Below are 26,961 nucleotides of genomic sequence, written 5' to 3'. Positions count from 1 at the left end.
CCATGTCTCCCTGCTGTTGCTCCAAACCCCCCGCTCATGCCCCGTGTCTGTCTCCTGTTACCTCCCACCCCCCTCTCATGCCCCGTGTCTCCCTCGTGTTCCCCCCACCCCCGCTCATGCCCCGTGTCTCCCTGCTGTTGCCCCCCACCCCCGCTCATGCCCTGTGTCTCTCTCATGTTGCCCCCCACCCTCGCTCATGCCCCGTGTCTCTCTCCTGTTACCCCCACCCCCCTCTTATGCCCCGTGTCTCTCTCCTGTTGACCCCCACCCCCGGTCATGCTCCGTGTCTCCCTGCTGTTACCCCCCACCCCCCGCTCATGCCCCGAGTCTCTCTCCTGTTACCCATATCCCGGCTCATGCCCCGTGTCTCTCTCCTGTTACCCTCCACACCCCCTCATGCCCCGTGTCTCTCTCCTGTTGCCCCCCACCCCCTGGTCATGCCCCGTGTCTCCCTGCTGTTGCCCCCCACTGCCCGCTCATGCCCCGTGTCTCTCTCCTGTTGCCCCTACCCCCCGCTCATGCCCCATGTCTCTCTCCTGTTAACTCCGACCCCCCGCTCATGCCCCGTGTCTCCCTCGTGTTCCCCCACCCCCCGCTCATGCCCCGTATCTCCCTGCTGTTGCCCCCCACCCTCCGCTCATGCCCCGTGTCTCCCTGCTGTTGCCCCCCACCCCCGCTCATGCCCCGTGTCTCTCTCCTGTTACCCCCCACCCCCCTCTCATGCCCCGTGTCTCTCTCCTGTTGCCCCCCACCACCCCGGTCATGCCCCATGTCTCCCTGCTGTTGCCCCAACACCCCGCTCATGCCCGTGTCTCTCTCCTGTTCCCCCACCCCTCGCTTATGCCTCATGTCTCTCCTGTTACTCCCCACCCCCCGCTCATGCCCCGTGTCTCTCTCCTGTTGCCCCCCACCCCCCAGTCATGCCCCGTGTCTCCCTGCTGTTGCCCCCAACCCCCCGCTCATGCCCCGTGTCTCTCTCCTGTTACCTCCCACCCCCTCTCATGCCCCGTGTCTCCCTCGTGTTCCCCCCACCCCCGCTCGTGCCCCGTGTCTCCCTGCTGTTTCCCCCCACCCCCGCTCATGCCCTGTGTCTCTCTCATGTTGCCCCCCACCCTCGGTCATGCACCTTTTCTCTCTCCTGTTACCCACACCCCCCTCTCATGCCCCGTGTCTCTCTCCTGTTGACCCCCACCCCCGGTCATGCCCCGTGTCTCCCTGCTGTTGCCCCCCACCCCCCGCTCATGCCCCGAGTCTCTCTCCTCTTACCCCTACCCCCCGCTCATGCCCAGTGTCTCTCTCCTGTTACCCCCCACCCCCCTCTCATGCCCCATGTCTCTCTCCTGTTACCCCCCACCCCCCGGTCATGCCCCATGTCTCTCTCCTGTTAACCCCGACCCCCCGCTCATGCCCCGTGTCTCCCTCGTGTTCCCCCCACCCCCCGCTCATGCCCCGTGTCTCCCTGCTGTTGCCCCCCACCCTCTGCTCATGCCCCGTGTCTCCCTGCTGTTGACCCCCACCCCCGCTCATGCCCTGTGTCTCTCTCCTGTTACCCCACCACCCCCTCTCATGCCCCGTGTCTCTCTCCTGTTACCCCCCACCCCCCTCTCATGCCCTGTGTCTCTCTCCTGTTGCCCCCCACCACCCTGGTCATGCCCCGTGTCTCCCTGCTGTTGCCCCCCACCCCCTGCTCATGCCCCGTGTCTCTCTCCTGTTCCCCCACCCCTCGCTTATGCCTCATGTCTCTCCTGTTACCCCCCACCCCCGCTCATGCCCCGTGTCTCTCTGCTCTTGCCCCCCACCCCGCTCATGCCCCGTGTCTCTCTCCTGTTACCCCCCACCCCCCTCTCATGCCCCGTGTCTCCCTCGTGATCCCCCCATCCTCCGCTCAAGCCCTGTGTCTCCCTGCTGTTACCCCCCACCCCCCGCTCATGACCCGTGTCTCTCTCATGTTGCCCCCCACTCCCGCTCATGCCCCGTGTCTCTCTCCTGTTTGCCCCCCACCCCCCTCTCTTGCCCCGTGTCTCTCTCCTGTTGCCCCCCACCCCCGTCAAGCCCTGCGTCTCCCTCCCGTTGCCCCCCACCCCCCACTCATGTCCCGTGTCTCTCTTATGTTACCCCCACCCCCCTCTCATGCCCCGCTCATGCCCCGTGTCTCCCTGCTGTTGCCCCCACCCCCACTCATGCCCCGTGTCTGTCTCCTGTTACCCCCCACACCCCGCTCATGCTCCGTGTCTCTCTCCTGTTACCCCCCACCCCCCGCTCATGCTCCATGTCTCTCTCCTGTTACCCCCACCCCCTCTCATGCCCTGTGTCTCTCACCTGTTGCCCCTCACACCCCAGTCATGCCCCGTGTCTCCCTGCTGTTGCCCCCAACCCCCGCTCATGCCCCATGTCTCTCCTGTTACCCCCCCACCCCCCTCTCATGCCCCTTGTCTCTCTCCTGTTGCCCCCACCCCCGAGTCATGCCCCGTGTCTCCCTTCTTTTGCCCCCCACCCCCCAGTCATGCCCCGTGTCTCCCTGCTGTTGCCCCCAACCCCCGCTCATGCCCCGTGTCTCCCTCGTGTTCCCCCCACCCCCCGCTCATGCCCCGTGTCTCCCTGATTTTGCCCCCCCCACCCCCAGCTCATGCCCCATGTCTCTCTCATGTTACCCCCACACCCCGCTCATGCCCTGTGTCTCTCTCCTGTTACCCCCCACCCCCCTCTCATGCCCCGTATCTCTCTGCTGTTGCCCCCCACCCCCGGTCATGCCCCGTGTCTCCCTGATGTTACCCCCACCCCCCGCTCATGCCACGTGTCTCTCTCCTGTTACCCCCACCCCCCTCTCATGCCCCGTATCTCTCTCCTGTTGCCCCCATCCCCGGTCATGCCCCGTGTCTCCCTGATGTTACCCCCACCCCCCGCTCATGCCACTTGTCTCTCTCCTGTTACCCCCACCCCCCTCTCATGCCCCGTGTCTCTCTCCTGTTGCCCCCCACCCCCCGCTCATGCTCTGTGTCTCTCTCCTGTTACCCCTCACCCCCCTCTCATGCCCCGTGTCTCTCTCCTGTTACCCCCAACCCCCCACTCATGCCCCGTGTCTCTCTCCTGTTACCCCCCACCCCCTGCTCATGCCCCGTGTCTCTCTCCTGTTGCCCCGCACCCCCGGTCATGCCCCGTGTCTCCCTGCTGTTGCCCCCCACCCCTCACTCATGCCCCGTGTCTCTCTCCTGTTACCCCCCAACCCCCTCTCATGCCCTGCGCCCTGCCAAAGTATCCCTGAACTCGCAGGCACCTGCACTAAAGAAGAAAGAATGGAAAACTTAGGATCAGGCAATGGGAAACTCACATTGGACCCCCGGTGAATCCTATGTTAGTTTCATGACAGTCGTGCTCTCCCTGGTTGCAGGATCAAGATCAGCCGGGGCCTCATCTAGGGTTTATTCCTGACCCAGGGATCAACCCTGTACCAAGTCAGGCTCCCTATATTCCAGTGGAGGAATGGGTAAGGGTAACCTGCCACATCCAATTTACCAGGAGCAATGGGATCAGGATTAGTCTCGAAAGAACACTCTCAGAGTCGGGTTCACGTCCTCTTCTCTCACTGCCAGTGTCAGCTCAAACTCATCCTGGACTTGGAGCAGATGGTTCCATTGCAAGGTCTTGATGTTTCTTGGCTGTCCTCATACCCATAGTCAGTAGACAGGCAGCACTACTAATTGATGCTCAACGTTGAATGGTTGAGACTCCCACTTACTCAGCTTGTTCTGTCCACTCTTTTTCCAGGCTGTGGATCAACACACAATCACCAGGTGGAAGACTTGCATCAATGTGCAAGATGCAAGGCAACTGAGGATCTGTGTAGCCCAGAATTGGTTTGAGTATCCGAGGAGCTCAAGTAGTGAGGATCTGCCTCAGCTCCTTGAATGCCTCCTGGCATTAGTCGGTCCACCTATCATCAAAGGGCTCATATGGATGGTGTAAATGGTCTGCAGAGTAGTCCTGCCACTCCTCTAGTTAGGCAGGTATCCTTTGATGAGGTCCACAAGCGGTTGCACGATGTTGGCATATCCCACAACAAATCTCCAGTAGCTGTTAAAGAAAGGAAACTCTGTAACTCCTTCAAGTTCTGAGGTCTTGACCAGGTGAGGAAGGCTTCCGTCTTTGCGGGATCTACAGGAATGATGTCTGCAGAGATGATGTTTCCGCTGTATTTGCTGCTTGTCCAGCAAAACTGGCACTTGTTCACACTGACCTTTAGCCCTTGCTCCCTTAGGCAGTAATTCTGCCAAAAATGCCCCATAGAGTCCAATGAAAAAAAGGGATCATACTCCGCCACCACCACGTGTAATCCACCTGTAAATCTGCCAAACTAAGTGGTGGCAACGGTAAGTCCAGTGGATTTACAGACAGAATACTGCCCAACTCGTAATCACCCCCATTGTCAGGTGAGATTTCGTTCAATTTCTGATTTGGCCATGTACTAAGCAGAGCATGATGTAACATTACCATTACATGAGTTCATGTTAACATAAAACACACTCAGGCCTATAAATACTTTCTTAAATGATTTCAACATCTTCACAAAACCTCTCTTTTACTTCCTTGAAGCATTACATATCTGTAAGGCATTTAATGTCAAAGAGCCCACATACAAAATGTTTAATATCATAATACATCTTCATTAAGGAGACTTCAACATCATCACACACCATCCATGTGAGGACTTCAATATCATCACATATCAACCCTGTGTGGACCTCAACATCAGCACACACCACCCATTTGAGGACTTAAATATCATCACATATCAACCCTGTGGGGACCTCAACATCAGCACACACCACCCATTTGAGGACTTAAATATCATCACATATCATCCCTGTGGGGACCTCACCATCAGCACATACCATCCACGTGAGGACTTCAATATCACCACATATCAACCCTGTGGGTACCTCAACATCAACACACACCATCCATGTGAGGACTTCAATATCATCACATATCATCCCTGTGGGGACCTCGCCATCAGCACACACCATCCATGTGAGGACTTCAATATCATCACATATCAACCCTGTGGGGAACTCAACATCAGCACACACTGTCCATTTGAGGACTTAAATATCATCACATATCATGCCTGTGGGGACCTCACCATCAGCACACACCATCTATGTGAGGACTCCAATATCATCACATATCATCCCTGTGGGGACCTCACCATCAGCACACACCATCCATGTGAGGACTTCAATATCATCACATATCATACCTTTGGGGACCTCACCATCAGCGCACACCATCCATGTGAGGACTTCAATATCATCACATATCAACCCTGTGGGGACCTCAACATCAGCACACACCATTCAGTTGGAGGATTCAATATCATTGCATTCCATTTCTATGGGACCTTCAGCATAAATACACACTATTCTTATATGGCCTTCTATACAATGACACACCATCCCTGTGAGGACCTCTATGTCATCAAACAACATCCCAACGGAGACCTCAACATGACCACACACCATCCTTTTGGTGGACTCAGTACCATCATATCAGCTCTATTGGGACTTCAGCATCATTACATACTATTCGTATTCACATACCCTTGTATGGCCAATTGGGTGCATCTGTGGCTTCATTTGCATCACCTGAATGCATTTTCCTTCACCATTTGGGTATTTTTGGTTGAATTGGCCACTATTTTTGGCAGTGTTTCGTTCGGTATTTTTACCTGAAGATAGGATGGAATTAGCATTTTTATTTTCAGCTCTAATTCCACTGGAGGATTTAGCCCCGGGGGAATTATCACTGGTTTTCATTACTTATTCCTCCAGCGCTCATTTCTTCTGGGTTAATTTCACCAGAGGAATTACTGTCCATTTTCAATAACCCTTATATCAGCAGATTGATCAAAGTGGCGCTAATTCCATTACTGCCACTTTTTTCCCTTAGAGATCAACTTGTAAGGAAACCAAATGAGTATCAATTAAACATCAACTTTGTGAATATTTTTTGAATAATCAGACAAAATGTGATGCCAACATTCAATTAATTCACATATCAGACTATAGACAAGATGACATCCGTGCACATAATGTGTTGTCTTGACAGTGTAGAATTCAATTTAATCACACACCACCCCTATGGGGACTTCAACAAAATCACAGAAAAATAAGAAAGTAAAGTAAGTCATATTGTGATTCGTTTATTACAAAAGTAGTCAATGCTTGAAATGTATCTGGAAGTGTGTTGTGCAATCAATGAGGGAAGATTTACATTGCATATCAATTATATCCAATTCTGTAAACATACAAAATACACAAAAAACAGCTTAATTTCATTATTTTACATTTAAACGCAGAGTTCAGGCCATTTAAAACACAATTGTATTTGTGTATAAATGGTTCCCATGAATCTGCTGTCTGCTGCCTAAGCATGTAGGGCATCTGATTTATCAAGTGTGTTTAAATTCCTGTCCGTGTGTTGATGACTGCAATACCACACCCACCCTGCGGGGGCAGAGCTGAGTAAAAAATCAACACACCAAAATAAACACAGGTCCCCACAAAGCCATTTTTTAAAAAGTTCTAAAAATTGGCACAGATGTCTTTTAAGTTGTTTTAAGTCATTTGGAAGGCATTACCATGTGGGGACTTGGGTTTAGGTCCCCACAGTGAAATCAAGTCCCCACAGCGTGTGCATGCGTCAGGCATGCATATTCTCTGGCACTTTCTGCTGCAGTGCTTACACTCCCATTAACTGCTATCTAGGTACTGATGGGGAGTTTGCCCATGTCTACAAGTAAAGCGGATCCCCGCTCTGCTCCAGGCATTTCTAAGAATACCAGGAGCCTTCTTTGCGCCCGGCTGCTCATGCCTTCGACGTGCTCCACTGTCTGCTGCCACTCCTTTATACCACCAACCACTGATGGACTAGGCCATCAGGTGACCAGAGTGTGTGTCATCACTTCTGAACTCCCTAGGGGCGTCCAGCCAGGCGCATCCCAGTTAAGGGCAGAAGAGTGAAGGGTGAAGATCAGCCATTGACCGCCTCTTTAGCTCTTTGCCTCTGAGCCTTTGCTTTTGCCTTTCTCCCTGCTGCACCAGTGAGTACCCCAAGCTTCCTAATGTACTCTCTCCCCACACGGTGCTACTCACCTATACTCCTGCTGCTCTTACTACCCACCACTCCCTACACTTTCACCAATCACGCTACAACTTCCTCCTTTCCTATCTCTATCATAAAAATCAATTCTCAAAACCTCCCACTACTCATCTCTCTTGCACCTCCTACTTCTAACAAACCAAGCAGAGAAGCTAACCATACCTCCTCTAACACCTATCCACCTCGCCTCTCTTCCTCTGAGACTCAAATACCCTACCCTTCCTTACCTCATCAACTGAACATTGCACTCTGGAGTGCTCACTCTGTATGCAACAAATGTCCTTTATCACTGACTACTTTCACGCCAGCTCTCCTCCGCTAGACTTTCTTGCTATCACTGAAACCTGGATTTCTCCATTTGCCACTGCCTGCTACACATCTCCAAAACTATCCTTCATTTGCTTTCTTTGTCTGACTGGCAGCGGGGAAAGCGTCTGACACCTACTCTCTTCCCTCCTCAAAGCCCACCAATCTCCAATGCCACGTCCTTTCCTGCCTTTTTTTAATTCACCCTCTCCCTCACCTTTTGTTTTTCTCCGGCTCTATCAGAAATGTCGTCAGGTCTAGTACGGTAGTCGCCTATATGTTTCCATTTCCTTCCCACTCTCCCCCTCCCTTCCTTATCTATGTCTTAGCTCTTGTACGATCTGAAATGTCATCAGGCCAAGTATGATAGTTAATTTCACATCCTTACTGTTCATGGCCTGCAAGAATGTCATTGTATTTTCCCTTGTTCCTTTGCATTACCTTGAAGCGCTTTGAAACACATTGTGTATAGGCGCTATATAAATAAACTATCATATCATATCAATGCTCAAGCTCAGTCTGTTCACATCATCTCCATCTCTCGCCCTCCTGGTCCCACTGGACCATTCTGGGATGAACTTGGGCAACTAGTTGATTCTTTTTCCACTAAACATCACCTCATTCTCTTAGATGTCTTGAACTTCCCTCTCCAACCACTTCTCAGAATACTGCACAGTATTTTCTTAATGGCCAGGCTCTCCCCTCTGTACATAACCTAACTTCCCACACTGGGGGTAACTCTTTGGATCTCTTATTCATCTCCACCTCTCTCTCAGCCATTAATACTACTGTCACACCATCCCTATCTGATCGCTCCATTGTTTCCACCACCATATCCACTCCACCCTCTGACATCTCCTCACCACTTGCCTCACCTATTAGTACAAGGAAATGAAACCTTCTGCCATTCGTCCCTTTCTCTCTGACCTACAGTTCTCCCACTTCTCCTTCACACCCGCTGCCACCAACACTGCTTTCTCCAGCTTCCAGTCCCTACTGTATGACTCATTCTCCTCTCGCTTCCCACTGCTCACTTTCACCGCTAAGTCTCAGCATCTTCAGCCATGGGTCACCCCATTCATACACTGTCTCTGCACAGACATGCATCAGCTGCTCTGAAAATGGAGGCATACCCACTTGCAGGAAAACTTGCAACTCTACTTCTGCCCTGAACTCTCTCAAGTCCTCTCTTGATAAAGCAAAAACAGAATTCTACCTCATCTTAATTGACTCTCACCCCAATCATCCTCACCGGCTACAGGGGACCCTAAACTCACTCCTCGCTCCACCGAAGTCTAAAAAACTCCACTCTCACAGCTAACCACCTAAATGAATACTTCACTGAAAAAACATTCAAAATTAGAGACTCTCTCCTGACCTTCCTCACACTCCCTCCTCCTTCATTCTACTCTCTGCCTACTCTACCATCATCCTCTGCCTGTATCTCCCACTTTAATCACACTAATACTGAAGACGTCCTATCTCTACGGATGAAGGCTAACCCACGTGTGCCCCGTCAGACCCACTTGCTCCTCAGATAGTCAAGCCTTTTGCCCCTTAAGTCGCCTCTCATCTAGCTGAACTCTTCAACCTGTCCTTCGACTCCGCTTGCTGTTCCTCTATTTTCAAAGCTGCCATGGTCATCCCTCTCCTAAAAATGCAAGGTGATGACCCAAACCCACTGAAGAACTTTCAGCCTGTGTCTCGCCTTCCACACTACTCTAAAGTACCCGAAAGGGTTTTATTCAACCATCTTACACATTTCTTAGACATCCACAACCTTCGAGGCCCCATTCAAGCAGGTTTCCACTCCTGTCACTCCACAGAAACTGCTCTCAAGAATGTCTCCAACTTCATCGCCTCTGCCAAGCACTCCAACCTATCCTCTATCCTAATTCTCCTTCACCTGTCTGCTGCCTTTCACATTGTCGATCACTCAGATCCCCTTAATACTCTCTCTTTCCTTGGGATTCACGATCGAGCCATTGCCTGGATTGAATCCTACCTGCCACCTTGCCAATTCTCTGTCTCCTGGAACAACAACACCTCTGAACTCCTTTAACTGTTGGGATTTCACAAGGCTCTGTCATGGATGTCCTCCACTCCACACTCTACACCTCTGCTCTTGGGGCACTAATCTCCTGCTCTGGGTTCCTGTTCCAATTCTTCGCGAACAACACCTAGTCTTCTACTTTTTCTTCTCTCAAAATGTTCAACTGTGTCTATGCCCTTAAATATTGGATGGCTTTGCATTCTCTGATGTTAAACTCTACCAAAACAGAGGTACTCTTCTTCCCCTGCCTATCCGGTTCCCACCCGACTCTCTCCCTTACTCTTCTTCAGCTAGAAACCTCAGTAGCATCTAAGACTCTTCTGACATCTACTTTCATCTTCAAAACTGCAACGGTTGCTCTCCTCAACTACCTAAATATTAGGAAAATTGGGCACCTCCTTCCTTTCAACACCATGAAGCATCTCCTAACAACTCCCCAACTATGCTTTCTGTCCTCTCTGCAAGATGATTAACTTTGCCACCAGGACTCGCTTTGAACTCCCTCACTTCACACCTACTACCTGGTACCGTCACCAGGCTGGATGGCTGATGATGCAAAACAGGGCCAGATTAAAATTTATTTTCCTGGTTCACAAATCTATCCACGGTAAGGCACCACCATAGCTATCCTCTATCCATCTCTACAAGCTTCCTCGTAATCTCCATTCTCGACTACACTTGTGGCACCTCACCCTCTCTGTGCTTCCTCTTGCTTCCACTCTTTCTCTCTTCTTGCTCCACTTGCATGAAATTCTCTTCCTCCGGACATCCAACAAACAGTCCACACAATGATTTGTTCAAAAACCAACCTAAAAGCCTACCTCCTCACCTCAGACCTACCTCTCATTAACCACCCTTCTAGCTAACATTTATTCCTTGCCTCTAACGTGCTTCTGTCCCTCACTTTCACTGCCTCCACTCTAGCACTTCATCTATCGTCGTCACAATCCTAACACAGCTGGACGTACCGCCTACCTGCACTTAAAAATGTCTGTTGATTGTCCTTAATCTATGTAAGTCCAACCATTTATTTTCCCTTTTGACTGTTGCATTTACTCACCTCCACAATCGGGTCAGAATGTCACTCAGATTCGCCCCATTGTAAGAAGCTCTCTGGTTTCTGTCAAATCTGATTTCTTATCTATTGTATATTCTTTTGTGATCAAAAGAGCCTTGCTCCTTCCAATATATAAATAATAATATAACCACCAGACTTCCTCAGGCTCTGCCATCATTTAATTTGATGAGTGGGAGAAAGGGGGCTTCTTTTAGCAGGGTTCGGTGGTTGTTAAAAGGGAAGGAGACGGATACAAATTTAATTAATTAATTTTTCTGGACGGGCTCTGGCAGCCCCTGCACTAGTATGTGATAGAATATTGGTACTGTTTTGGCCCAAGGCTCTCGAGTGTCAAGGTGCCAAAGCTCTTGAATGTCCTGAATATACTGTAACGGATCTTCATCTACCCTCATTTTCCAGGACATAATCGCCCCAATGTCCGAGGTGTCTGGGTATTGTGTCCTTAAAGCTTACCATACCGCAGCTCTACAGTTTGCAGACGGCCAACCATTGTGCACCATTTTTCGTGTTGTCACTCCAGGGAACTCCGCCCTTTTCCATACAACATCAGCAGCGTCCCAGAGGATCGCCACTAGTAGTCCCTTTACGTCTCCCACTGCTAGCCTTTTTCACGCTGCCTTCCTTTCCATCTAATAAATCCATTTCACAGCCCCCGCACTTATTGAGGGTAGGCTGCACTTCACATTCTCCTTGTCTGCGTGTTCCCATGGTATATAATGAGGTCATACCCCTCCCGGCTCCAGTAAGAGCATCTGTGTGAACCCCTCCTACTCATGTGCGCCTCTAGTCAGTCTGACCTGTCTGTCCCCTCTCTCGCTCTCAATACCTGCGCATACCTCTATCGGTTCTAATGTCGGTACCCGGATATTGTCGTCATACCTCCTTGATAACTTTCCCCTAGAGCAAGCCATGGCTGTTTCCCCCTTCTTTTGTCCTGGGAGGTCTCTAAGCCTATCAACATATGTAGCGTCATGTAGGGTGTGTAAGTCGCTCGCCAACTGTGCCTCCTCATTTCAGCTACCGCCTCCGTCTTCTGTATGCATCCTAAATTTCCATGACACCCGCTTATCTGTCCCCATCCCGCTGACTGGGATCGATACTGCTCCCCCCTCTCATCGCCACTGTTCTTATCTTCATTGTCCGACCCTGAACCCATGTTTCTCCAGAAATCATCTGTAAAGCTCAGTCTCCTGGATGGTCCGTGTTAGGTTTCATGCTGAGGTCGATGTCCCTCAAGTTGTACCTACTTCCTCCCCCCCCATACCCCCCGGCCTGCTCCGTCTCTTTCTGATGTGCTGCTATCCTGTGAGCTTGTGCTATCTCCTCAAGACTGTCGTTTCCCTGTCAATTGCTCCTTGTGTCTTTACCACTCTTATTGCTCACTCGTCCTCCTCCCTGTGCGGTTGTTCCCTTGCAAGCCTGTCCAGCTGTAACCTTCTCTGTTCCCTCAGCTTACTTGCGTTTTTCCCACTCAGCTACTTCCCTCCGCCTCTCAATCTCCAACTTCCCATGTCCTTCTGTCCTGCTGCTCCCCTTCTACACTTTTTCTCTCCTTAAAGTCCCTCCCGATCCTCTCCTCTCGTTCCCTCTCCATGCACTCCTTCCCCTCCTTCTTCCTTTATTCCCTTTCCTCCCTCTCCAACTTCTCTTCTCGTCTTCTCTCTGTGTCCTCTCGTTCTAACCTCTCCTCCATTCCTTCCCTCTCCTATCTGCCTCCTCCATTATCTCAGCCCAGTCTGATGCTTCGCTGCTTCCTTTCAGATCCTCCATTGCCTTAGTCCCCCCTCTGCCTCCCTGTTCTTTTCCCCTTCCAGTTTCAGGAGTATCTGCCCTCCTTTCCACTCCTTGGTGGTTATGCTTGCGAACCCCTCCTTCGCGCCCTTCTGCATCTCGCTTATTGATTCGCATTCAGTAGCTGACTGCCCTGAGCCTATCGGCCCCTCTTCCTTCGTGTATGGTGGTGGCTTATATGTCGGATTAGAATACCCTGCTGCTGTCCTTAATTCCCGTATTGGGTACATTCTTGCCCGTTGTCAGTGTCATCGGATACTATGCTCGGAGGGAGAAGCGGAATGGTGACTTCCTGGCTCCTTCACCTTCTGCTGGCTCAACATCCACTGATGCCTCGCTGCATCCTCCTTGTCCTCACGGAATATGCGCCACAACTCGAATATGGCCATGCGCTTTGTGAACTTCCCTTTATAGGCACCCTGTATGTTTGTCAGTAGTGATTGCTGCACGTCTTTGGAGAAACGTCCACAAGGTGGCCACGGTTTAGTTAACTTTCCCTCTGTACATTTGGACCATTCTATGCTATATTTAAAAATCTTGTTCCTATAGGGTGGGAGTGTCTTACACATGTGTGGAAGGGGTGTCCCCCCCATTGTTTCGAGCCTTTACCTGACCTCAAGTCGAGGGTTTTGACAATCCGCTGTCCAGGGAGAAAGGTGCAATATAATGACAGTACTTTTCCGAGTACTACGAGCCTCTTCGGCTCCAAAACTTATTAGGTGTGCTCCACGTACCTCCCCGCCTTCAGAACCACTGCCTCCTCAGGCGCCGCTACAATCTTGCACATGCGCCTTCCATGCACTGCCACTTGTTCACCTCATCTGCCACTCCGAATTTTCCAATACTAGCTCCTCACCGTCTCATGCTCTCTGTGTCCTATGTGCAAATCTATGGGTGGCGTCACCAATCTACTAAAGAAGGTAGTGCTAAGAAAAATCAAATACTGTGTGCACACTGTAATAGCCCGTTACTCCCAGCAACACAAAAACCCCACAGCTGTCTTCCCGCCTCCAGGCACAGTATACCAATATTCTCTTGTGGTCGAACTGTACCCGCTGAGTCGCCTAACATGCAAAACATCTCACTCCAGGAGACTTAACCAGTCAACTCACCTTACACAATCTAGGCCAGCTTTCCTCGCTAACCCTTACAGAGATACTGTCATCTATGACCCAAGCCCAAATGCGCAACCCACCGGAAAACCACTATATACATATCTTCTGTCATCAAGCGCTTTGAAACACATTGTGTATAGGCGTTATATAAATAGACTATCATATCATATCTGTGCCCTGAAGTCAATAGTCTAGGTTATTCACCAGAAGCTTTTACCTCTAAGACCGAATGTGCCCTAAACATGGAGAAAGGACTCCTACCCGCGCGCCTGACCCTACTCACTCTGACAATACTAGACAATACCTTGACAATACTCAACGGTACTAAAGAATACGCCACAATATTCAATACTCTCCCTCACACCCACAGTTGCCATTCGACTGGGTCAATACTTACACTCGGTAGTCTACTGGCGCTGCTCAGCTGCCGACTCCCCCAGAAGGTGCTCACTTCCCCGCCCTGATCTGCCTGGACTCCTTGCTGACCTTGGGCCGGATGATTATTAATTAGCTCCTGGCAGCCTTTCCACAGGCATGTGTTTCCCGTCTTCTCAAAATATGTGAGGATCCTGCAGCCTCTCAGGTTCCGCGGCGGAGGAGACGACCTGCCGCAGGGCTGGAACATCCAACCATTCTCTGATACCAACTTGTTGGGGAGAACCCCTGAGGTATGCCAGAGCAATAATGGAAGTTTGCGGACTTGGAGGGCCCAACTCCCTCCCCCAGAATACACAGATGACTCAGTCAATGGCCAGTTCAAACTGTGGTTTATTACAGCCAAAACCAAAGAACTCAGAAAGATTCCAGCATGTCACACAGTAAATGGCGCGCAGGCCATTTTTGTCTGAAAAACACATCACTGCTCTGTCATTACTTGGGCCTCTCTCCAAACACCTATTGCGGTGTGGGATTGGCTGTCAGGAGCATAATAACCTATATCAGTACATATCATACATATGTTATTCTACTGGTTCTTCCATGTCAGGCGACTGGCCTGATCCATCCCCAATTCACCAACTATAAGATTGTTGCAGATTTATGGACTTACCATTGGTTCTTGCCCGTTGTTATGCACCCCTAGGGTACTAATCTGTGCTTGGCTAGAGCTGACGTCCCCAGGCCTGTGACCCAAATCGGTCCTCAGCTCAGTGTGTACCTTTTCAAGGTGATATGAACGATTATGTGTCTGTATTGCAACTTGTGTGCACCACTTTTGCCTTATGAGATGTTCTCCTGCTCGGCACAACACTTGTTGCATACTTGTCTGGCTGCCTGGGATCGGCTCTCCTTTCTCACCACTGTTCACTGTCCATTGTCTGCTTCAGCTGTATCACGTGTTTGGAGACCACGAAATTGAGCTCTGCAGCTCCGAATTATGAGGTCTTTATTCCCTTTTTTGTAGATGTTCCCCTTGTCGCCTGGTGATTGGAATGTCTCCTGTATCTCTTGACCTTGGCTGCGGGTCCTGTGTCACGCGTCTTGCTCTCGGTCCAGCCTGAATCAGCTCAGCTCATGTCTTGCTCAGTGGTCTGAGGACTGCTGTAATTTTCCTAAACCTTATAATGCAGTTTCTACATTGTCCATGCTATGCTATATTCTCCATAGGTTAGTCACACTTGGCTCTGTCAGGTCCTATAGGTGCTCCTACAGTTCTGTAGGGTTATTCGCATTTCGTTTAAGCATCTGCAAGCTTTGCTCAGGATCTCTTGTGCCTTGCGGTTTCTGCGTTTCTGCATTTGGCTAATGGCAAAAATAATAAAAGCAATGACAGTATGTATATGTATCTGTCATGTAACAATTGAACAGTACTCTCGTGTTCTTCATGTATTCAAGTGTGTGCTTGTGTCCCGAAGTGCAGATGGGGTGTGTGCTTCATGTCTAACGCTACTATGTGGTGGTGTCTCTAACAAAGTCAGCAACATGGCTTCTTGGTGCTTTAGTCCATGCTATCCATATAGGTGTCTCTGTCTATGGTCTGCGGCTCTTCATCCACACATGGACAGATTCATACTGTGCCGGGTCTGTATGGCTGGCTGAGAGGATAACTCTCAACGTATTTATCAATCATTGGTGCACCTGGGATTCGTCCGAAATAGAATGGGTGATTGCAGTGTATTCTGGCCTGTCTTATCATGAACTTGATGGGAGGGGGTTGGTGGCAGGATCCCGAATCCCTCTTCAGTTACCTGTTTGCGCAATCACAGCACCACCTATCTCTTCTAACTCGCCAATTGTTGGTAGAATCGCCTGCTGCACTTCAGCAGAGTGCCCGGCGGGATTAGCTGCCACCTGTAATAAAAATTTTTCTTGTGACCTGACGGTTACAAACTTACACCTCAGTTTACACGCTGCCCTCTTCCTTTTTGGTGGTGCTTTGGTAGGTATTTAGCTTAGCAGGGGCGGGGGATGTCCAAAGTTGCAGGCAATCAGATCTGGGCCTGAACAATCTGCTGGTGTGTAGGCACCTTCTGCCCCTCCTCCAGCAACATTTTGCCCTGTTTTTTACCCTTCCTGTGCACTTTTTCCTGGAATAGTGCCCACAATTCGGATTCAGCCTCATCCTTGCACTCGTTACCACTTGGACTGTTGGAGCCAACTTCGATGCTGGCGAACATGTCTGATGACCCTTCTCTAGTCATTGTAAGTCAACCTAATATGGTGGGAACAAAATGTATCTTGTTATAATGGGTATCCCCGATTAACCTGCCACCCCCTCATTGTCCCTCACTGATAAGATATGATATGTCATTTATAAAGTGCCTGTACCCAGGTGTTTCAGGGCGTGACAATACAAAGGGAGAGATAGAGAGGGGGACAAGACAAACTATCTCACTAGACCTTGTATTATTAAGATCATGCAAGTGCAGCAGCTCATAAAATGCAGGGTGAAGGTAGAGAAGGTAGAGAGAACATTGAATCTCCTCAGACTTCTAAGAAAATATTATATCATATTAATCATCAGACACTTCCTATGCCTTGAGTGTCCCGCAAAGCCTCTCTTATCCTCCTTGCTAAACAGCCAACCTCACCACTAATTTCCAGCTCTTCACATGTACCGTAACTGACCTGCCAAAAAATCCTTTGTCCCCTCAGGGTATCATGAACCTGTTTTTTGCAGATAAAGCAAATTGTCATTACCACAAAGCAGATCGTAAGGCATTCTGTAGTCACCCCTGGAAACGTTTCCCTTGTGTACAGGTATTTTACAAATAAATTAGATCAGTAGTCACTGCCGTTAAGTACCGTTTTCAACCATAACCTGGCTGGGCTGCTAAACTTACTGTATTGCTTGCTCATTACTGTGCATGCCCCTTTGTCATACATACCTTCAATTTTAAATTGTAGCGCTTAAATTCAACCCCTAAATATATAAATGTGTGCCACTCAATACTTATGCCATAATTGCATGGATAGCTGACCACTAAATACTGCTTCCCCAATGCCCGCAGAATTGTAAGGATACGAAGCAGCGACCTGTGGCTCAAACACAGATCCCAACAACTAGTGCTTAGCGCCATGCCCATCCTACCAGCTCTAATAATTAACCACCATTTGCACCCTGCCCATATATTTGTCATGACAGGTATTAAAATCATGCACCCCGACACCTCTACCTTGAACCAACAAGGTTGTGGATGGTGGAGCCAGTGCAGCGTGATACTGCCCAACAGGGTCTGACTGGGCCATAAAGTAGTCTTGGGCGCTGTAAGGAACTCATGGTGGCAACAGTAAAGACAGACACAAGTGATCACAGTGCAAGGGTGTTTATTAAACTGTATATGCAGGTTGGAAAAACACCTATTCTAAACCTAAATCTAAGATGGGAGCAAGCTACAACCATCAAATAATAACAAGGCAGTCCTATTGGCGTCTTGTCAAATAAAAAGGCCTATACTAAAAAACCTATTGCCAATCCTTACAACTAAATACAGAAAAAGAGTGTGGGATAGGGTTCACAAGAAAGAAAGAAGTGTTCACAAATGATAAGTCAGGATGTGGTACCCGGGGTCTCCATTCCCCACGTTTTGAGCACGGGAAAAGGCGGGACTCCTGAGCAAAGCACACTCTTGAGCTTTCCCAGCACGAGACGACAGTTACGTTTTCAGCTATCAGTACCTTCGCTGGTTAATTGTCTTTACTACAAAAAGTCTCTTGCCTCTGAGGGCCTGATGTGTTCAAAATAACAAACGAAAAGTTCCTTTCCAATGTACGTTGGGTGATGACTGCACCCTTGAGTCCACCTCTTCCGGGCTCAGACCCTTCTCGAATATCAGCCTCCCTCCGTCGGGTTCACTACGGCTTTTTCTCAAAACAATTTCACCTGTGACATTCACAAGTCTTGATATCTTTTTAAACAGTTCACTATGGACATCCCTCTATCGGGTTCACTCTTGTCAACACATTTTTCATTGGGACTTCAGACTTTGCCCCTTTCCATCGGCATGCCTCCATCGGGTTCACTCTTGTCAACTTTTACCAATCACACAGTTCTTTCTCTTTTCTCACTATGCAGGATTCATCTCCCTTAGCTTTTCAATTACTGGCAGGTCAAAGACTTCCGACTATACTGGGGGTTTTAGACCTCTGTATGACCACTTTGACCTTTTCCTTCCGTCTCGTCTACGGCCTTCTGTTATTGGTAGTTTCAACAAACATGGGATTAATCACAGTCTCTCGAATGATCACCCAGGTGATGCCAGACCCCTCTACAGCTGGTTTCCCCTTAATGTTAACAGTTCTCTCACCTTTCCTTAATTTGCCATTTGTGACTTTCATTCAACACAGTTCAGTTTCTTATCGGCTCTCCCCTCGACTCAACGGCTGTGATGAACCGCTTGGCTTTTCTTGTCTCTGGAGTCAAGGCCGGTACCACGGTAGCAAGCATCTCTCCCTGTTCTGATAATCAGTGTAGGCGTGCTCCATGTACCATTGACATCTGCTGCAACAAACACTGGCTATTGTTCGCTGTCTTATGATTCCTTTCACGGAGGCATTGCGGGTCAGGGTCGGAAAGGGCAAGATTTCTCCTTGTCACCCCTTCGGTTCTCGCCATCTTTCTCCTCCTCTTGAACTGCTGTCTCGTTGCGCGGTCTGCCTTGCTTGTAGTGTGCTCTCGTGCTCCACGTTTTATCCCTGTGGGGAAGGGAAAGGGCCATCAGGTGTGTGTGATTCTGGTCAATTGCCTGACTTTACCTGACCCTTGTGCTGGGACTTGTCAGGTAAACAGCTCTGGTGTTAGTCCATTGTCTTTCATATTGTGCAAAAGTGTTCATGTTGGAAAAGTGGGGGGGGGGGGTAGAGTGTGAATATCCTTCGTGATAGAATGGTGAAAAGGAGTTATAAGAAGGGGGAATATTGCAGTGAGTACATCGCTTCAGTGCGTGCACCAGCAGTAAGCACAACTCACCCCTATGTGCATCTGCTCCTGCGTTGAGCACAACAACCCCAGTTTACTTAGACTTGCTCTGAGCAGATTTCTTACCTGTGTGCACCAACTTCCAGTGGTGCGTCCCGCAAAACAAAGATGTGGGCCTCAGCCCCTACTCCAATTACAGCTCTCTGCTATTTGCAGACTAGCCTCAATAGTAAGTGCAGACCGTCTTTATGGTGCCTAGTTCCTACCATAGTTACCAATCATGCACATGATCTTCATCACAAAACAATCCATAGGTGCACCAACTGTTCCCATGGGCAGGGCTTCTGAAGTGCGCCCTGCACACCATGCACTGTAGTGAGCACATCCCTTTTCTTCTTGTCCCCACCTCTGCTCTGCATCCAACCCCAAATAATTAGTGCATTTATTTTGTATTCGTGTTAGATGAGAGGGGTTTGACCAGAAATAATGTGCAATGTTGGCAAGAAGCAACACAAAAGATATACTGGCTGGAAGGTTTAGAATGAATCTTAACATCTGGCATTGCTCTGGGCAACCCTACAGACCATCCTTCTTCATCTACCAAGCCATTCCAGAAAAGCGAAATACCATATGCAAATCAGGCTTATTCCCACCCCCAAAGGGGCAGTCCATCCCGAACCGCTAAATCACATCCCTTCTGCACGAGACCCCAAACATCCCCAAACATGTCTCAGCCTTGTTGGGTCTCCTCAGTGAGGAGTAGCTTGGGTCCCAAGACCCAGAAGGCACGGGACCCACATCTGGGCATACCCGTCTCACTCGGGGTGACTTCAGCAAAACAAAAGAGCTGATGGCTGGAAGGTTTAGAATTAATCTCAGTCTCTGCCATTGCCCTGGGCAATCCTCCAGTCCATCTTTCTTCGCCTGCCAAGAGATTACAGAAAGGGGAAAGACCATATGCAAATCAGTCTTAATCCCACCCTGCAAGCACACACCATGTCCTATAAAAGGGGACTTTCCATTGGTTGATGTAATAAGTTGTGATGGTAAGGTGAACAGTCTAGGGCAAGGGGTCTGCAACCTTTGGCTCACCAGATGTTTTGGACAACTCCTATAATCTCTAACCAGCATAGTCAATAGCCAGCTATTATAAGGAATTGTAGTCTGAAACATCAAGAGATCCAAACGTCGCATGCTCCGAATGCCACCCATCCTATAGCTCTTTCTCTACCAACCCTACCCCTTCTCTCTTTACCCCGCCATGCCCTGTACCCCCTCCCTCTGGCTCCACCCACCCTACACCCTTTATTCCCCCATCCACCTTACCAGACTCTACCCCCTCTATTTCTCCATTCACATTACCCCCTCTTCCTATCCCCTTTCATCCTACCTCTCACACTCTCTCTATTTCTTATTGTCTCACGCTAACCAATTCTCGCTCATATTTCTTCTGCTCATCATCAATGGCACCCTCTATCAATGGCTTCCTCCCTTGCTCTATAGCCCTTCTCATTCTGCACCCCTTATCGCATCCTCCTTTAAACTTTGCACTTGCCTCTAAATGCAACATGCAAAGAACATCAGTAAACGCCAAAACTATTGGCATTGCCAATGCTTGTTTCTGTTAGTCAACCATATGACCCATCTGTTATTGCTATTAGTTGGTTTCATGTACACCGGTTACGCGTGTCATTGTTATTCACAGATAGTACATCTAGATAATGTACTCTGCCCTTGTCATGCAACATTGGCAATTTGGGCAATTCAAGTAATTGAAAAAGTTAAACCACCCGTAAAGCTCTAGGGGTGTATGGTACCAAACCAAGAGTGCAGAGTCTAAACATCAGAGACCCATGGTAAAATGAGGTTTGCTAGCACATTCCAACGCATCCTTTCTTTGTTACGTTGCCATGAGCATAGTTGCATACATTGGGGCACCATTGGACCCCATAGCAGTTTTTGTCAATTGCAGATAACACCCCTCTTCAATTTAATAGATAATATTGTGTCATATGCAATGTAATAGTAAACCTAGTAATTCTTTACATATTGGCATGTTGTCAAGTGCCTTCCTTACTACAATTAGACCCTGATCATGCTGTATAATAGCTTTGCATATCCGCTGTGACAAGATAATTGCAGGCGAAAGGAAATTTAAAACATGTCTGATCAGCCCAGCCAGTAGTTAGTCGTATAGTCAACATGCTGTCAATCTCCTAATACAATCTTGCCATAGGGTTACAGTGGTGGATGGACCAGCTTGCTCTGCTTGATCTTTAATCTTGCAGTTAAATGGTAGAAAGTAATTATGTCACTTGCTAGTGATGTGGAGCGATTTCCATGCTCTTAATAACCAATAGTCTTACCTTCTTGGTCAGTTATGGGTTAGTTGAAGACTTTCTGTTATATCATACTGCCAACATTTGCAGAAATTGATAGTGAGTGCATTTGAAACTTAGTTCTAAGCCCTAACAAAACCAGTACCTTATTGTCAAACCGCTGTCTGATATTTTAATTCACATGATTTCTTGAGAATATATTGGTAGTGCACAACATTAAAAATACTTTCTCTAGCAAATGAAAATGGAAAACAGGGTAATGAAAGGAAAGTTAGAGGTGTGACAGAAACTAATAAAAGAAGGATTTTGACAATAAGACATTAGGGAAATAGGAAAGGAGGGAAGTAGGATAAGTGGGATGAAAGGCAGGCAATCATGTAACAGAGGGAAGAAAGGGGGAAGAATTTGTTGGAACCATGAGAGAAAGAAGAACACTAGTAAAGTCAGGAGAAGAGGGAATGATGAACGTAGAAGTATAAAGTGTGTAAGGGAACGAGGGGAGGAGGGATTGGTAATGAAGGGGGAGGAGATGTAAGATGAAAGAGCATGTCAGAATGGCAACCAAATAAAGAAACAAGGAAAGCAAGGAGAGAGCAGAAGCAATCCATGAAAACATGAATAGAAACAAGGAAAGGAAGAAAGAAGTGAGTAATGGATAAGTCGATCAGAAGCAAATGTTTGACGTCTTGCCAAATACACAACGTTAGTACCTTACAGTTTCACTGTCCCAAACACCTTTAATCATATCCAGTTCCTTATTCCCCCCAAGAGCAGTTGCATGTCATTGTGCAACGCCAAAGTTATTGTGTTTACGTATGACTTATTTGCTTTGCAAGAGTATTTGGTTCACCAATACATCATTTTGTGACAGCTATTGTTTCTTGTAGGCACTTCCGTACTGGGTGACCTTACAAAGCATGTTGCCTGTAATGTATTTGATTATAAACCCTCTTGTCAAAGAATGAAAGACTGGCTTAGAGCACCTGCTATAGATGCCATTGAATGTAATTGCTCTTTTAAGGGTTGCAAAACATGGGACCGCAACTTTTATTTTTTTGTTTTATGTAAAGATTATCCAAGTTAAAAAGGATCTAACGCAATGGGGTACTTTAGGGTAGGTCCCTTAATTCAGATTTGGATATTAATTAAAACATTTTAGAAATAAAATGGAGATGTAATATGAATAGTTTTCTAGACAAATTAGGGCTTTACTCTTGCGTATTAGAATTTTAATATAGATTTTTTTCATATATGGGTAGATTTGATATATCTGATAAGAATAAGGTATTGCTTAATTTAGGTGGAACTTTAAGATAATTACACCATTCTTAAATTACTCTTTAATAATAAAATCAAAATAAAATAACATATAATGATGAAATTAACCATATGGATATGTATTAATGATGAGAATTAGAAGTTCCTTGTCTTTGTTTAGTGAATAAATGTAGATGCTATTTTTGTATTGCACATTTATCTAAGTTTTGTTCAAACTATATCGATACTTAATGACAAATTAATGAGATTCCACCCTTTTCTAACAAATAGCAAGTCTTGGGTTTCCTAGGAGCTACAGTAAATCACCAGCGGCTCAGAGAATATGTCGCTTTTTGCATATGATATAATTGATGCTTAATCCTGGACATAGCTATAGACTCAGCACAGTTCCATAAAGTGCATTTGACCTGCGCAGTAAGCCAATAAGCTGTTAATGGTATTTCAATGAGCCCTAACCAATAAAATAAAACTATTAAAGGATGTCTCTTGCATTTTTGCCTATCAGTTGCACAGGACCACTTGTTCCGCACATTCCTTTACAAAAGTTGGTAGGGACTTGGTATAGATATTAAATATGAACAGTAAAGTAGACTGCAAACTAAAGCAAATGTTTCATACAAAAATGTACCAATACTTTATATATAACCCTCTACAGTTGTCCATGCATCAGGGTTCAGGACGCGTGCACCGCAATCCTGACCCTGAGACCTAGTTCCCCTCTCAGTCCCTCCACTTCTACAATTCTAAGAGGCTTTTGGAAAAAGACACATTATCTCTGGAATCCTATGCTCACATTCAAATGCGACTGCCCAAAATCATTATTTATGGTTCATGGTTACAAACTATTTAATGTTGGGGTGGGTGTTGTGAAAATTAAATGAACATGAAGCCCAGTATCCCCTAAGTACTTATTGATTCAAACATATCCTTTTATCAGAGACTATATATAAAAGATCTGTGGCCATTCTTATTTCTCCAACCAAAATATTCTGTGATTGTATCAAATGCATCAGGAACCCTCATTGATGCTATTTGTCCCCTTGCCATTTCGCATTGTGGTATTTTGGAACAGTGCAATAGGTGTGTAGCATAAAGTCATTTAAGGAAAGATAGCCTTCTATTAGAAAATGATTTATATGGTTATTCTAGTTTTTTTTTTTTTAACAGAGAATACACACCTATTGGTCTCTCAAAGGGTCCTTCCTTCTTGGATAGAGTTGCACTCAGAGTAAAAGCAATGATGTTTGTCCTCTATGATCTCTAAGGCAATGTTTTATTTTAATGTAAATACTTTATTTCAGCTGGGAGCCATAAAAGCAACAAAGGCAATACACAAATATTCAAAACATAATCATTAGCACAAACAGATACAAATATCCTCAAAAGGGCGACGGAGTAAAAGGTAATTATCACAATAAATTGAATTTAGACAAATTTAAGAAGTGCATACATTTCATAGCATTGACAAAAAGTTAAAATAAAGTATCAAAAACCTACCAAAGTAAAGGCACCATCAGTGTTTTGCTTCGAAAGGCTCACAAATGTACAACAGTAAACAGGATCTCTATAATTCACGTTAGACACTGTGTGACGCATCATTTAACAGCACTGTCGTATATGGTATTTAGACGAGTACACCAATCTTTCTCAAGACATTCATAAATTGCCTCAATTCAATTTCAGTCTCATCAGTCACCATTTTGATAAGATAAATTGAATAGAGGCCTAAGATATAGCTTTCTGGGCTATCCATACAATGGACAAATAAACGTAACATGTTATCAATAAGCATTGGCACTTTTTACACATGGATGTGGATCAGAGGCCTATTTTACATACTAAGGGACAGATCAACTACAAATTTGGCAGAAATATCAGGGATGTGATCACTGGCAGCTCCACAAAACATGATCATATTTTGATCATGGATACATACAAAGGATAGAAACCTTTGAATAAAGACAGTCTTAATATACTGTATAAATACAAAATACTAAGTCTAATACAGATACTGTTCTGTCATTGAATCATTGACTTTTTCCTAATAACTTGTTTTCTTTTGCTCTGTACCTACTCTTTTGTACACATCAGACTACACTAGTCTGTGCAATTTGTATGCTAAATGTGATTTTGGCCATGCTTTGAACAAAATTTTCTCTGTGTATGTTTATAACCGCTTACCTTTACAATTTTGTTTAATTCACCGTTTATGTGTCTGAATAATTTATGTACTAAAAATCCTTTATTTAATTGTTTGTAACTGTTTTTTCACTTTGTTGTATATTGGGTATTTTAACCAATTTTCTTCTTGTTTCATTAAAGAATCAAGGTCAATATCGCTCCAGTTGTTTTTCCTGGTACTTTCCTAATTTCTGACTCTCTAGGAGCAGAATATACATTGGTTTGGAAAATTAAGCATAAATAAGACTTTAATTTCTATGTCAATTTACAGTGTGAGTTATTTTCCCTTTTGTTTCCTCTGTATTTTGCCCCAAACCCACACTGAATACGCTGGGGGCTCCCCTATTTTTTCGTAAAACATGTGATCACTAGTAGCCATCTGGATGCCCCAAAACAGAAAAACTGGCTTTAGCAAAAAGTGGGTTTTTACCCCTGGGGATCTTGCAGTATTTGTAAAAAGGTGCACTTGCTTTTTTTATTAACTGTATATGGTTTTAATGTAACCTGTACACTATCTTCTAATTCCACTAAAACAGTATTCACATTACATTCATTGAATTTAAAATACATTTAAAGTACAAGTTAGCATTATAAATATAAAACTCCCATTTACGATACATTTTTAATCCATTATTAATCATTTAAAATGTACACAATCCTCCTAGTTCATTTATATTTCCAAACATGAAAAGCTGCTGCAGACATAACCCTGGTTATAGTGGACCAAAATTGGTCATTACCAACATCTTCTATTCTTGTTATCAAATGGCCATAATGGGTTATGTACTGTCCCTCTAGCTCTTTACACTGAGTTAGTAGATGTCTAGTGGTTTCTATACTACCTTTACACATTCTGCAGAGCCTATCTTGTACTGGTATTTTATCCCAAGCCCCCGTAATCATATACGAGGGGAGAAGGTTAAATCTTAAAAGCATTAACTTTTTAACTGCCATGGGTTCTCCCCCCCCAGTGCCAAGGCCTTTTTTGGTGATTTCAGTATTTCACCATGTAAAGCCTTCTAACATTTTATCCTTCATTAACCCCTTAAGTGCCAAGGACCAGCTATCTCGTCCTTGGCACTGGGGAGGGAATCCCAAGGACGAGATACCTCGTCCTTGGCACTTAAAAATACGTCGCAATCCCTGATCAGTCGTATATTTTAAATATGCGGCACATTTCCTAATAGGAGAGTGTGCCGAGCGTATTCTTGTAATGTGGTTTTCCTACTCAGATGGTCTATTGTATTGATCCGATCCCAGATATTAGCCTTGTCAGCCAATGTCTTCATTGCAATAGCTGCTGGCTCTTGTTCACTCAGTTCCCAGAGTATTTTAATCTGAAATGTACAACAGATGGCTTCCATCTCCCTAGTTGCTTGAGTTCGCTTGAGGCACTCATCATTAAGGGACATACTACTACTTAATATTCTGGATCCCTTATCCTCCATGATTTTCATATGGAAAATAGATCTCTTAATTTTAGCTCGAGTAGTGAGAGAAATCAGGCCTAACTCCATTCGAATGGCTTCTATAGTAATTGAGTTTGGTAGTCCAAGACAGCCCCTCAAATGTTTCCCTTCTAATGGGGTTCACCATTCTGCATATTTATCTGTACATATATCATGGCATACAATAGAAATGGAACAATGCTGGCCTTACGTGTTATCAGCATACCCTCTATAGCGTATCCTGCACTATTCCGCACAAATGCCTTTATAGTTCCAAACCTGCATATTCCTCTTGGCATAACATATTGCAAAGCTAACTTATCATCATTAGCAGAAGAAAGCATTGCCCCTATGTAGACGTAGGAGGAAATGGCTTCAATTTTATAATTTCCAGTCTCCTAGATGAAGTTTCCATGACATCTACCTCTGCCTATCGGCATTATCTTGTATAATTCATCTTGAGATTATATCTCTCGAGTAGTTCTCAAGCACCTGCAAACTGTGCTGAAGACCAATCGGAGTTCTATCGCAGAGCACTATATCATCCGCATACGATAGCCAGAGGATGCGTGTATCAGCAGGTTTCAGCAGAACATTATTGCAATTATCTATTGCCTTTCCCATTCCTGCTGTGTACAGATTAAAAAGGTAATGGGGCCAGCCTTCTAGATAAGGTACGTATCAGGCCTTTTTACACACAGAAATGTTGTCAATACGGCCCTTTTAATTCTTCCATGCGTACCACTTACACAGGCTATGTATGGCAGCGCCCCCATAAGTCATGGAGTTCACTAGTGACAGCCTGGCAAGCAGCAACCTGCAAATCTACTCTTTACTTTGGCAATCCACATAGTTATG

General features: G+C 46.4%; 1 protein-coding gene across 3 annotated transcripts in view; it reads left to right on the top strand.

Annotated features, from left to right (window-relative positions):
• Window positions 1-26,961, top strand: part of TC2N (tandem C2 domains, nuclear) — a 305,672-nt gene that overhangs the window by 242,505 nt on the left and 36,206 nt on the right. Inside the window, exon 12 of one of the 3 annotated variants that reach the window (XM_069637838.1) lies at window positions 23,642-24,686. The exons of the other annotated variants lie outside the window; for them this stretch is intronic. Coding sequence (XP_069493939.1) covers window positions 23,642-23,689 — 48 coding nt within the window. The 3' untranslated portion in view covers window positions 23,690-24,686. Of the gene's footprint in view, window positions 1-23,641; window positions 24,687-26,961 lie in introns of those variants that run through there. 3 annotated transcript variants of the gene reach the window in all.

Source organism: Ambystoma mexicanum, chromosome 14 (assembly GCF_040938575.1).
Source record: "Ambystoma mexicanum isolate Mex_15411 chromosome 14, UKY_AmexF1_1, whole genome shotgun sequence".
Taxonomy (NCBI): Eukaryota; Metazoa; Chordata; class Amphibia; order Caudata; family Ambystomatidae; genus Ambystoma; species Ambystoma mexicanum.
The sequence above is the reverse complement of the archived record's forward strand: the minus strand, read 5'-3'. Positions and strand labels throughout refer to the sequence as shown.